Below are 13,764 nucleotides of genomic sequence, written 5' to 3'. Positions count from 1 at the left end.
CAATTATTTTTTAGCCAGCCAATTTTTATTTTCCCAAGGGAAACAGGATAAATTGGACCCCAAAAGTTGTTGTCCAGTTTGTCATGAGTACGCTGGTACCCCATATGTGGGGGGGAACCACTGTTTGGGCGCACGGCAGGGCTCAGAAGGGAAGGAGCACCATTTGACTTTTTGAATGGAAAATTAGCTCCAATCGTTAGCGGACACCATGTCGTGTTTGGAGAGCCCCTGTGTGCCTAAACTTTGGAGTTCCCCCACAAGTGACCCCATTTTGGATGCTAGACCCCCTAAGGAACTTATTTAGATGCATAGTGAGCACTTTGAACCTCCAGGTGCTTCACAGAAGTTTATAACGCAGAGCCATGAAAATAAAAAAAAATTTTTTTTCTCAAAAATTGTTTTTTTTTAGCCCGCTAATTTTTATTTTCACAATGGTAACAGGAGAAATTGGACCATAAAAGTTGTTGTCCAGTTTGTCCCGAGTACGACGGTACCCCATATGTGGGGGTAAACCACTGTTTTGGCACACATCGGGGCTCGGAAGGGAAGTAGTGACGTTTTGAAATGCCGACTTGATGGAATGGTCTACGGGTATGATGTTATGTTTGCAGAGCCTCTGATGTGCCTAAACAGTGGAAACCCCCCACAAGTAACCCCATTTTGGAAACTAGACTGCCCAAGGAACTTATCTAGATGTGTGGTGAGCACTTTGAACCCCCAAGTGCTTCACAGAATTTTATAACGCCCAGGCGTGAAAATAAAAAATCTTTTTTTTTTCGATAAAAATAATTTTTTAGCCCCCAATTTTTTATTTTCCCAAGGGTAAAAGAAGAAATTAGACCCCCAAAGTTGTTCTGCAATTTTTCCTGAGTACGCGGATACCCCATATGTGGGGGTTAACCACTGTTAGGGCACACATCGGGCCTCGGAATGGAGGGAGCACTGTTTTGACTTTTTGAATGCAAAATTGGCTGGAATAAATGGTGGCGCCATGTCGCGTTTGGAGACCCCCTGAGTGCCTAAACAGTGGAAACCCCTCAATTCTAACTCCAATCCTAACCCCAATACACCTCTAACCCTAATCATAACCCTAACCACTACCCTGACCCCAACACACCCCTAACCCTAATCCCAACTCTAACCCTAACCACAAGCCTAACCCTAATCCCAACTCTAACCCTAACCACAAGCCCACCCCTAATCCCACCCCTAACCCAAATCCTAACCCTAATTCCAACCCTAATTCCAACCCTAGCCCTAACCCTAAATGAAAAAATAAAAAGATTTTCTTTATTTTATTATATGTGCCTGCCTATGGGGGTGATAAGGGGGCGGTGATTTACTTTTTTTTCATTTTGATCACTGAGTTTATCACAGTGATCAAAATAAATGAATGAATCTGCCGGCAGGTGCACTGCGCATGCGCCTGCTATTTTCCAAGATGGCGGCGCCCATGCAGGAGGGACGGCGGGACACCGGGAGCCAGAGCGGGGCATAGCAGGTACCGGGGAGGGTGAAGGGGGGATCGGACTGCGGGGGGGAGTGGAGGGTGTTAGATCATGACAGCAACGTTCAATCGCTGCCGTCAGTCCGTGGCGGGGGTGATCGCCCCCACCAGTCGGTGTGGGGGGGTCAGGGTAGTGTCTCCAGCCATGTCCGATGCTACTGCAGCATCGGCCATGGTTGGATTGTAATATTTAACCATATTTCATTGATAAAATATTACAATCGTACTGCGCATGCGCTCGCCATTTTCAAGATGGCGGCGCCCATGCAGGAGGGACGGCGGGGCACCGGGACAGCCAGAGGGATATAGCAGGTACCGGGGAGGGTGAGGGGGGATGGCCTGTGGGGTGAGCGGAGGGAAGGGGAGGGGAAGCAGATCATGATGGCAGTGTCCGTTCGCTGCCTTCAGTCTGTGGCGGGGGCCGATCGCCCCTCCCAGACGGTGGGGGGGTCAGGTTAGGGTCTCCAGCCATGTCCGATGCTACTGCAGCATTGGCCATGGTTGGATTGTAATATTTCATCAAATTTCATTGATGAAATATTACTATCGCTCTGATTGGCTGTTAAAAGTGAAACTGCCAATCAGAGCAATCGTAGCCACGTGGGGGCTAAGCCACGCCACCTCTGGTGAAGCACAAAACCTCCTGTGTGTGCGGGTTGGGTGACCTTTCAGTGACCAAGGTCACCCGACCCGCAGGAGGGTGATTTATACCATGACTCCTACGTAGGCATCATGGGTCGTTTAGGCACGGCTTTTCATGATGCCTACGTAGGCGTCATGGGTCGGGAAGGGGTTAAATTTTTTTGCTTTTTGTATTTGGATGAGTGTCTCAAAAACTGTATCCAAGTTGCCTAAAATGTATATAACCTATAGAACTGTAACTCTAATGTGTAATCATTGTTATTTTTTTTACAGCTCAACTTAATAGATTTGATTATCTATGGATCTTTGCTTATTGCACAGATTCCAAGTGTTCGATGGTCTAGAATCCTACGTCCCATTTACTTGGTTAATTTTGCTGAAAGTCGACAGGTGAGTTTTTTTTGCCTTAGTGTTTCCAAGTAATTCAGATATATATAGGATGTTCAACCCTTTCCTATTCTTTGCAGAAAGGTAAATATCAAGACATGAAATGGAAATTTCCTTATGTGGGAATTATTCATTGTATACTTGTATTGCTTATTTCCGATCTCCACATATGAGGCTGTGTTACAGGCATCTTAATGCCCATCTTGGAAGTGGAACATCATCTTTTTATGTAAAATCCATTAATTTCCTAATATGCATGCACTATGTGGACTAAAGTATTGGAACGCCACATTTTATAATATCCATTTCTAAATCCATAAGCATTAATATGGTGTTAGTCGTTTTGCAGCTAAAACAACTTCCATTCTTTTGGGAAGTCTTCTTTCTAGATTTTGGAGTATGTCTGTGGGAATTTTTGCCCTTTCATCCAGAAGAGCATTTGTAAGGTCAGACACTGATGTTGAAGGGTACTTGCTCACAATTTCCACTCTAGTTTATCCCATAAGTGTTCAATGGATTAAGGTCACAGATCTGTGTAGGTCAGCCAAGTTCTCACACCAAATTTACCCAACCATGTCTTTATGGACCTTACTTTGAGCATTAGGGTACAGTTCTGCTTGAATAGAACATTGTTCAAACTTTTCCCAGAAAATTGGAATCTACAATTGTCTAAAATGTTTTGGTATGCTGAAGCATCAAGATTTCCATTCACTGGAAATAGAGGGCCTAAGCCAACCTCAGAAAAACTGATGATGATGGCATTGGTCCCTCCTCCACCAAACTTTTTAGTTGGTACAATGTAGTCAGGCTGATATTTGCTTAGCATTTGCCAAGCCCAGACATGTCCATCAGACTGACAGAGGAGTGTGATTTGTCACTGCACAGAAAACCGTTCCACTAGATATGACTGAATCCCTTCACACAACTACGGTCCAGGTCAGTACTCTCTGGCTGTGCGAATTTCCTGAGCTTCCGGGTTACCTATAATATTGTCTGATTCATAACTGGCGCAATGTAATCTGTGCAACTCATAGGTGATATCTCGCCCATTTCCGAATCGTAAGCCAAGCCTGGGATCCCAGAAGATAAGGAAATTTGTGCAGTTACTATTTATGGCTATAAAGCCCTGAACTGGACTGTGGACCAGGGTTGTGTGAAGCAATCCTCACATTCCTTCTACTTTCCACTTGTCCAGAGTCCAGTAGCGGCATGTTGTACACCACCCCATCCGACGCTTGGCATTTTGCTTGGTGGTGTAGTGCTTGTATGAAGCCATGTCATGAAGTTCTGTGGTGAAGTTTCTGTGGTTCCTAAGTACTTCCACTGTACAATAATACCACTCACAGGTGATGATAAAATATTTAGGAGGGAAGTATGGGTCGCCCTCCCAGGGCCGTGGGGCACTTGGTACCGGGCCGGTGTCAGGGGGATGTGTCACAGCAGCGGTGACCCGGTCCATGGCCCTGGGCGCCCGAGCAATGGGGGAATGTAGTTAATGGAATAGTTGGTGACGCCACCTGTGGTGTTCGGCAAGGGAGGTGTTAAGCCGACGCTGCAGACAGATCCTCTGGGACAGATGGTATGGTGAAGCAGTGATGGTATAGCCCTCCACAGGCAGGGCTGATGTCCCAGGGCAGTGTAGTTGTAATGGTGGTGGAAAGGCGCAGGCAGTGTAAAGGATGGTACCCAGATGTAGCGGCGCTGAGCGGGTTGGCGCAAGAATGAATGGAGGACACCGAGGCTTGCAGTTCCAAGGCTTTACTCAGTCTGCGGTACACAAGGGTGCCTGCCTCCGAGCCGTGTCCTCCGGGTCAGAGACTCAGCCAACCTCCAGGCCAGATGGAAAGCTCCTCTCCAACACTCTGCCAACATGTACCTTTCCTAAACGACTCCTCTATTTCGCCTTAAAGTGTGAAGATCTCCAGTACCGTGGTACTCTGGAGTTCCTCCTGTCAGATGTTCCCAAGAACTCTACTCGTATGGCAGACAGCTGTAGCCTGCTTCGGGGACTCCCTTCTCCTGAGCCCCGGCTCTCTATCCGTGTTGCTGTTGTGCCCCAAGTCTTAGATGGGAGTAGTGCATTTACAGCCAACTACTCCACCGGTGTTTGCTGCAGAACCATAAGTGTCCATACAACCTCGAGGACAGGGGCCCCGGCCTTGCGCTGAGAACCTATAGGCAGGGTTCCTCTTCCAACCCACATCCTCTCTGTTCTCCTACTCCTTCATTCCGTACTGATCTTTCTCTCTTATGGAAGCTTAGGTTGCAGTTCTACGTCTTTCTCCTTTTCCTTTCCCGTGCCAGCTGGCTCAGATCACTGAGGCAGCTGCAGCACTCTTTCCTCCAACCCTTCCTCCAGGGATCCCCACTCCTCCCGAGTGGCTACCTTCCTCACTGACCTTCCGTCAGACTGCCCCCTAATCCTACACTTTCCCACTTTTTTATATATCTCAACTCCACCCACCTCCCAGCACATCCAGTGTTCCAAGCAGGGAACCATCAGAGGTGCTCTGCTACTCTCTAAGCACTGAGCCGCAATGTGGTTGTGCAGAACTACCCTGTTGTGTGGGGTGCGAGTGTTGGAGCGTGGAAAGGAGTTCCCACCTTACCTGGATGGTGGGGTACCACACCTTTTAAAGAGAGAGGAAGGTGCAGTACCTCTGTGGCGACCGAGCCTCAGGGGCGCCACAAGTAGTTGTTCCAATGGTGGTATCACGCTGGTATCAGTGAGCTATTTAGAATCAGCTATTCTTTCAAGAAATCTTATTAATGACAGACTATTTTGCTAGAGGCTGAATTTTATGCACCTTTTGCCATGGGACAAAATGAAAAACCTGAATTCTATGGTTAAAAGGTTTGTCCAACTCCTCTTGTCTGTATTGTATAGCTCCAAATTTCTTGTCTGATAAACTTAATGCCGTCTGGGAGATAACTTTGAACTCAATGAGAAAATAGTTTGCAGTAATCGGTGCATATGTTTTAGAGATTTCAGATGATCTGGAGAGGCAAAAATCAATGGATTTATGAATTCTGTTATGGGTGGTTCCTTTATACAAGTGTGATCATTGTAGATCCCCTAAAAAATGCTGACCTCCATTTTTCAATCAGTCTATAATTTTCTTTATAGCCTACAAAGCTTTAGTCTGTTCAGAGACTTAGGGAAGAAGTGGGGATTTTCTTTACAATAACAATGGTTTTCCTGTTTTGTCTGCAGATCCGCCGAGCGTTCCGTAGTATCAGAAACACATTACCGGAGATCCTCTATGTCTTCCTCCTTTTCATGTTCAGTGTCCTCATTTTTTCACTCATGGCTCAAAAACTTTTTGGAAGCAGGTAAAGCTCAATATTAGTATTATTTAGTGAGGATATATATATTTTTTTTTTTTAAATAATTGTTCCATAAACCTTATCATAATTCTTTTTTTTTAGTAATGACTCAATTTCCACCTCACCTTTTTCACCGATGAATTGGCTTCCTTATAGTGAACATTACCCCAATATTATATTTTCATGACTTCAACAGAGTCTGTTAGTCTAAATTGATAGTACAAATTAAGCACGTGGCTTGTAGGGCATAAAACCCCTATAAAAAAAAAATCTCACCTTTTATTGCAGGTTCGGCAGGATCTGAAGCAAATTTAGACTACTTTCACATCTGTTTTTTTTAATCCAGCACCCTGCGGTGAAAATGCTTAAAACCGGATCCGGCGATGTATCTCGCCGGATCCGGTTTTTCCCCCATTGACTAACATTGGTGCCGCATGTACACGCGGAGCGTCCGGCTTTTGCCGGATACGGCAAAAAGTGACGGTGCGGCGTCTGGAAAAGACATTATATGTACTTTTTTTTTTTTTTTCTTCCTGTGCCTGACTGCCTTTTTAATACAGCGCATGTCCAGAAGATTTCCTTTGGCATGAATGTTAACCCTTGAAGCGGCAAAAATCTCTCTCTCTCTCTTGCTCTCTCTCATCACTGTTCCTTTAAATTTCTAGTGCGCCGTATCCGTCCAAAAAACAGATCCGGTTGCATCAGGTTGTTACAAAAAAAGGAAACTGATCCGTTTTTTCAAACTCTGCCGGTTTGCAACTGACGGCAAAAACCTGAAATGTGAAAGTAGCCTTAGTTTTGTGATTTTTTTTTTTTTTCCCCCAAGTCTAAACTTTACCATGATGTCTTATTTTTCTCACATAAGCAGGAATGTTAGTATTAGTACAGTTTAATTAAATTAGAGATGTTTAAGTAAACAATGCCTGACCAGCTCAATGCCCTACCAAAGTGAAAAAGTAAACAATGCCCCACCAACTCAATTTTCCCCACGCTTTTCACAATTGCAATTGTGTATCTTTTAATTAACTCATGTAACCTTAGTTCACGGCTGCGTTTCTTACATGAACCCAGCTTTTTTTTTTTTTTTTTTTGTTTAAAATAGTTACTATTTCTCCTTCGTCTCATTGGGGGACACAGAGACTGTGGGGTGTGTGCTTCTGCCGTCTGGAGGCCGACACTAAGTGTACAAAAAAAGAGTTAGCTCCTCCTCCGCCGCATACACCCTCGCCCCTAGGCCGGGCGTAACTCAGTTTTTGCTTAGTGTCTGATGGAGGCACACGCAGTCTGGAGTTCCAGACTAGATTTTTTTTTTTTTTTTTTTTTTTTCCCTTCCCTTTTTTCTATGAAGATAAGATAGGGGCGACGGATCCTATAGAGAGGATCCGATCTCCCCAAATCACCAACGGGCGACCACGTGTGAGTAACCCTCCACGTGTCCTCTCCCGCACCGAGGGACACATCTGGGACTTTTTTCCAGACATCTATTTTTTAACGAAAGAGGGGCAACGCGTCCTGATTAGAGGACTCGGTTTCCCCACAACTTCATCAGGCGCGTGTGAGCAGAACCAGTGGTCAGCCTCCACGTTGTTCCTCTCCTACAACAGCAGTGTATGGAGGCCCCGTCCACCCCTTGGTTGTGAGTCCAGGGGGCTGAATCGGAGGCGCAGGTGAGAGCGGGAGCAGGGGTTCCGGTACAGGGGGAAGAGGCCGCGAGTAAAACCGACAGAGCCCCCCCCCCCCCCCCCGCCTGCACGGCGGATGGTCCTGCTCACCTTTTAATATATGGGGGATCCGCTCCTGGAGCGCACCGCAAGTTGGCGTGGCACCCGGGCTCCGCACGCCGCGTGTATCGGAGCGCGGCTGGAAGCCCGCCGGCGGTCGCGGCCCCGCTGCAATCGCGCGAAGCCGCGCGCCGACTTCCGGTGGTAGCCGGAAGTCCCGCCCGCTGACTTCCGGTGGTAGCCGGAAATCCCGCCCGCTGACGCGGCGGTGGCGGCGGCGAATGCGGAGACGCGCGATATAGGTTCCGGAGAGACTTCCGCCCTAACACCTCGCATCCACGCAGGGGTACTGCAGACAGGAGCCGGTGGGTGAGTGTATCTCCGTTTGGAGAACCACGCTGCTTGTCAGGGAAGAGGTTACCCTCCTCCTCCTTCTACTCTGCCTTCAGCCTGTGCAAGTATGTCTGCCAAAGGGAAAGCTCACTCTTTCCTTTACGCGGTTTGCGTGTCCTGTGGGGTCAGGCTGCCAAAGGCACAGGCGGGTAAATATTGTGAAGCCTGTGAGTCGGAGCGCGCCCAGGAGCCCCCCACTGTTTCTGAACCCAGGGGTCAGGACCCCCCGGAATGGGCGGTGTCCTTATCGCAGTCTATGCTGTCCCTTACAAGGGCAATTGAATCCCTTCAGGGCCCGGGCAGGAGCAGGGAGGGGGGTCTGCCGGCGGAAGAGAGCTCGTCCTCGTCTCAGGACCCTCCAACCATTAGAGGTCGCTCCAGTACCAGGCAAGCTCATATCAAGAGGGTTCGTTCCCCGTCAGCCGGACCCTCCGGGGCTTCGGCGGCGGGTATTAGGGCATCCCGTTCCCCGTCACTGAGCTCTGGGAGCGATCAGGATGAAGGAGAGGAGGAAGAGGCCTGGAATCTAGAAAGTCTGGGGTTCCAGGATTCGGTGGACAGTCTCATTGAGGCAGTCAACCAGACATTAGAGATCGAGGACGATGTGCCCACAGCCTCAGGTCACAAGGTCTCTTTTAAGAAATCCAGGCGACCACATAGAAGATTTTCCACGCATCCGGAGTTTGAGGAGCTAGTCCAGAAACATAGAGATCACCCGGATAAGCGTTTTGCAATGCAAAAAGCGCTGCAGGCAAAGTATCCGTTTCCTCCTGAGCTCCATAAGGCTTGGGTAGAGTCGCCAGTAGTGGACCCTCCGGTATCACGTTTAGCATCAAGATCGCTATTGTCGATACCCAGTGTTTCCTCTATAAAGGACCCAACTGATCGCCTCATGGACGGGCTTGCCCGCTCGGTATATGAGGCAGCAGGGTCGGCTCTGGCCCCCTCCTTTGCGGCGACTTGGGTGGCTAAGGCCATGGTTTCGTGGGGGGACGCTCTGTATAAGGCCCTCCAGGACAGGGATCTCCCCGCGGAGGTCTTAGAGGTGGCAAATCAGATGTCAGGAGCAAGTGATTATCTTGTCAGCGCCTCACTGGACGCGGCCGAGTGCTCGGCGGTGGCGGCGGCGAATGCGATCGCCATTAGGCGTGCATTATGGCTGAGACTGTGGAAAGCGGATTCTATCTCTAAAAAATCCTTAACCTCATTGCCGTTTCAGGGCAATCGACTGTTCGGTGAGAAGCTGGATAGGCTTATCTCAGAAGCCACAGGGGGGAAAAGTAGTTTCCTTCCGCAGCAGAGAAGTTGCCCGGCATTCAGGCAAACGCAAAGGCGTTTTCGACCCTTTCGTAGCCCCTGGGGGGGGACTTCGGCCAGGGCGTACTCCTCCGCAAACGATGGCCAGAGTAGGGAAAAACAAGTCTCTTACAGGGCCAATCCGCTGGGTAGAGGCCGAGGCCATTTACCCAGAGCGAAGGGGGCCAAGCCCCAAAAGCCTCCAGCTAAATGACTGGAGGCACTCCGTACCTACGGACGACAGAGTGGGCGGACGCCTACTAAGGTTCAGCCACGTTTGGGTCGCAGTGACACGCGACACTTGGGTGGCAGAACTTGTATCGTCCGGGTACAAGATAGAGTTTGTCGGACGGCCACCTCAGCGATTCTTCCGTTCGCGACTTTCCAAAACAGATTCGCAGGCGGAGAGTTTGTTACAGGCTGTAACATCGCTACAGCACAAAGGGGTCATCGCCCCAGTGCCGCAGGGCGAAGAGTCGCAGGGGTTTTACTCCAATCTTTTTTCGGTCCCCAAAAAAGACGGGACTGTGAGGCCGGTTCTGGATCTAAAGATCCTAAACAGATTCATCAGGGTCAGGCGATTCCGGATGGAATCCCTCCGCTCGGTCATTGCAGCCATGGATCCAGGGGAATTCCTGGCCTCAATCGATGTGCAGGATGCATATCTGCATATTCCGATATTCCCCCCACACCAGAGGTTCCTGCGATTTGCGATCGGAGGACGTCACTTCCAATTCGTGGCTCTGCCCTTCGGTCTGGCCACTGCCCCCAGAGTCTTTACAAAGATAATGGCGGTGGTTATGGCCATCCTGCATGCACGGGGCATAACGGTGTTACCTTACCTGGACGACCTTTTGGTAAAGGGGCCGTCGTTTCAGGAGTGCCAGGACAATGTCAGTATTACTCTGGATACCCTGGCCCGTCTGGGCTGGCTGATCAATTGGAGCAAGTCGTCTTTGGTTCCAGCCCAAAAAATCGTGTTCCTGGGCATGATTTTCGACACCTCCCGGGGGCTGGTGATCCTCCCTCAGGACAAGGCGCAAAAAATCAAGCAAGGGATACGGAACCTTCTACAGCCGGGCTCCAGATCCATCCGGTATGGCATGAGTGTTTTGGGCAGAATGGTGGCGGCGATAGAAGCAATCCCGTTTGCCCAGTTCCATCTCCGTCCGCTTCAGCATGCGCTCTTGACAGCATGGGACCGGAGGCTGCTGTCTCTCAGTCATCGGTGCAAGTTGTCTCCGCTGGTACGGGGTTCACTCCGGTGGTGGACTCGCGACTCGTCTCTGGTCCAGGGGAAACCCTTTCCCCCGGAACAATGGTTGGTGGTGACGACCGATGCAAGCCTGCAAGGTTGGGGAGCAGTTTTCCAGAGTCACATAGCCCAGGGGCGGTGGTCCGTTCAGGAGATAGTTCTCCCGATCAACATTCTGGAGATACGGGCAATACGATTGGCCCTACAACATTTCCAGTGTTTCCTGAGACAACGGCCGGTGCGCATCCAGACGGACAATGCTACAGCAGTAGCATATGTCAACCATCAAGGGGGCACGCGCAGCCAGGCAGCCATGCGCGAGGTCGGACTGGTACTACGTTGGGCGGAGAAGAACCGCGTGGTAATTTCAGCGGTGCACATTCCAGGAGTCGAAAACTGGGCGGCAGATTTTCTCAGCCGACAGGGGGTCGTGGCAGGGGAATGGTCCCTGCACCCCGAGATCTTTCAGCAGATCTGCCAACGGTGGGGGACACCAGACGTGGACCTTATGGCATCCAGAGAGAATGCAAAGTACTAAGGTTTGTCGCTCGATCCCTCGATCCGCAGGCAATCGCAGCAGACGCGCTGGTGCTCCCGTGGAGCCAGTTTCGTCTCCCGTACTTGTTCCCCCCGCTGCCGCTGCTTCCAAGAGTTATCAGGAAAATAAGGAGAGAGAAGGTTCCAGCAATTCTGCTGGCCCCAGACTGGCCCCGGCGGGCCTGGTACGCAGATCTGGTCCAACTAGTGGTGGACGTACCCTGGCGTCTTCCAGATCGGCCGGACTTACTGTCCCAAGGGCCGATCTGCCATCCGAACTTAGGGGCCCTGTGTTTGACGGCGTGGCCATTGAATCTTGGCTGTTAACACAGGCAGGATTCAGACGCGATGTGGCGGCCACGATGGTGAGTGCCCGAAAGCCTTCCTCGGCGAGGGTGTATCATCGAACTTGGGAAGTTTTCTTCCGTTGGTGTAGGGATCGTGAAGTGGCTCCTCTGGTTTTTTCGATCCCCAACGTACTGGCTTTTCTACAGGCAGGGCTGGACGCAGGGTTGGCCCCGAGTTCCCTCAGAACGCAAATCTCGGCCCTGTCGGTACTTTTCCAACGAAAAGTCGCTTCCGTCTGGCAGGTTAGGACGTTTATGCAGGGGGTCGCACATTTAGTACCCCCCTATAAGGCGCCGACGGAATCATGGGACCTGAACTTGGTGCTCAGAGCCCTTCAGGAGGCCCCTTTCGAACCATTGCAAGAGGTCTCCTTACCTTACCTGTCCAGAAAGGTCGTTTTTCTAGTAGCCATAACGTCTATTAGGCGGGTTTCGGAATTGGCGGCCTTATCTTGTAAACCACCGTTCCTAACCTTTTATAAGGATAAGGTAGTTTTAAGGCCAGCTCCCCCCTTCTTGCCGAAGGTTGTGTCTGCATTTCATATCAACGAAGACATCGTCTTACCCTCGTTTTGCCCGGCACCGGTGCACAGGGTAGAGAAGGCTTTGCACACCCTGGATCTGGTAAGAGCTCTTAGGAGGTATGTGACAAGGACGGCGCCATTCCGCCAGACAGACGCTCTATTCGTGGTTCCAGAGGGACGGCGGAAGGGGCTCGCTGCGTCCAGAGCGACTTTGGCCAGATGGGTTCGCCTGACGGTCCAAGAAGCTTATCAAATCAGTGGCACGCCGGTTCCGGCAGGGATCAAGGCTCACTCGGCACGGGCAGTGGGTGCCTCATGGGCACTACGACACCAGGCTTCAGCGGAGCAGGTATGCAAAGCAGCTACCTGGTCCAGTTTACATACGTTTGTCAAACATTATAACGTACATACCCAGGCATCCTCGGATGCAAGCCTGGGAAGAAAGATTCTCCAGGCAGCAGTTGCGCACCTCTAATCAGGGGCGCAAATTAGCAGGGATTGGGTGAGCTAAGATCCCGCCCAGAGGACTGCTTTAGGACGTCCCACAGTCTCTGTGTCCCCCAATGAGACGAAGGAGAAACATGGATTTTTGTGAGTACTCACCGTAAAATCCTTTTCTCCGAGACGCTCATTGGGGGACACAGCACCCACCCTATCAGCCAGTTGGCATTTACTTATTTTGAGTTTTACAAATCCTTGTACAAGGTTTAGGGTGGCCCCCTTTTTCAGACATATAGTTTCTTGCCTGAGTTTAAGGCGCGTTCTCCTACTGCTTATGCACTAAACTGAGTTACGCCCGGCCTAGGGGCGAGGGTGTATGCGGCGGAGGAGGAGCTAACTCTTTTTTTGTACACTTAGTGTCGGCCTCCAGACGGCAGAAGCACACACCCCACAGTCTCTGTGTCCCCCAATGAGCGTCTCGGAGAAAAGGATTTTACGGTGAGTACTCACAAAAATCCATGTTTTTTCACACAATTTTCCTCTGAATAATTTTATCAAATTGCCCTTTTTTACAGAAACCTTTTATGGTCTCACATAAAGTCTTGCATTGGTGGCCTAACATATACTATTGTTATGCTTGCAAGGTGAAAATAAAGCTGAACTTTGGTATTCTGAAAATTACTTATAAGCAAAAAAGTCAGCAAAACCTGCCTTTTGGTTGTAGATTTTGTACTGCCAAAAGATCAGGTTGTGGCTGGAGAGCAATGTAATAGATTGTAGCTAGATTTGTGTCAATTAGTGATTGAGCGAGCATGCTGGGATAAGGTGTTATCCGAGCATGTTTGGGTGCTAACGGAATGTCTACGGCCTGCTCGAATAATATGTTCCAGTCCATGCAGCTGCATGTCTCGTGACTGTTAGACAGCCTCAACAAAAACAGAGATTGGCTAACAAGCGGGCAATCCCTGCATGTGTTGCAGCTGTTATACAGCTGCGAGACAGGCAGCCACGGCGACTCAAACATATTTTTCAATCACACCGAAGATCCTCTTGTCACTCGAGCATGCTTGGATAACACCTTATCCCAGCACGTACACTCATCACTCACTAGTGTTGATGTATTTAGCTTTCTCTAGCTTAGGGTGCATTTGAAATTTAATGTCCATTTGATGATTGCGACACCAAAGCTTTCTGCCATAAAGAAAATGTATCCATAGACCCCAATTTACCAACAAGAGGATAAGTGTCCATACACACTTTGCACTCTGCTTTTTGTTTTTCTTTGAAAGCAAAGGTGCCTAGGGGTGATGTTTACCACTAACAACCTCTTCCTCCTCTTCCTCCTCTTCCTCCTCTTCCTCCTCTTCCTCCTCTTCCTCCTCTTCCT

General features: G+C 49.6%; 1 protein-coding gene across 5 annotated transcripts in view; it reads left to right on the top strand.

Moving 5' to 3' along the window:
• Positions 1-13,764, top strand: part of LOC141063452 (two pore calcium channel protein 1-like) — an 80,920-nt gene that overhangs the window by 44,464 nt on the left and 22,692 nt on the right. For all 5 annotated transcript variants that reach the window (XR_012224882.1, XM_073557492.1, XM_073557491.1 and 2 more), the window contains 2 exons: positions 2,423-2,539; positions 5,751-5,869. Coding sequence is in view for 4 of the 5 variants with exons in the window: in XM_073557492.1 (XP_073413593.1) it covers positions 2,423-2,539; positions 5,751-5,869 (236 nt within the window). In the remaining variant the exon portion in view is untranslated. The remainder of the gene's footprint in view (positions 1-2,422; positions 2,540-5,750; positions 5,870-13,764) is intronic.

Source organism: Dendrobates tinctorius, unplaced genomic scaffold (genome assembly GCF_039654945.1).
Source record: "Dendrobates tinctorius isolate UK_male_01 unplaced genomic scaffold, ASM3965494v1 ptg000250l, whole genome shotgun sequence".
In the NCBI taxonomy this organism is placed as follows: domain Eukaryota; kingdom Metazoa; phylum Chordata; class Amphibia; order Anura; family Dendrobatidae; genus Dendrobates; species Dendrobates tinctorius.
This window is presented reverse-complemented; position numbering and strand designations above follow the sequence as displayed.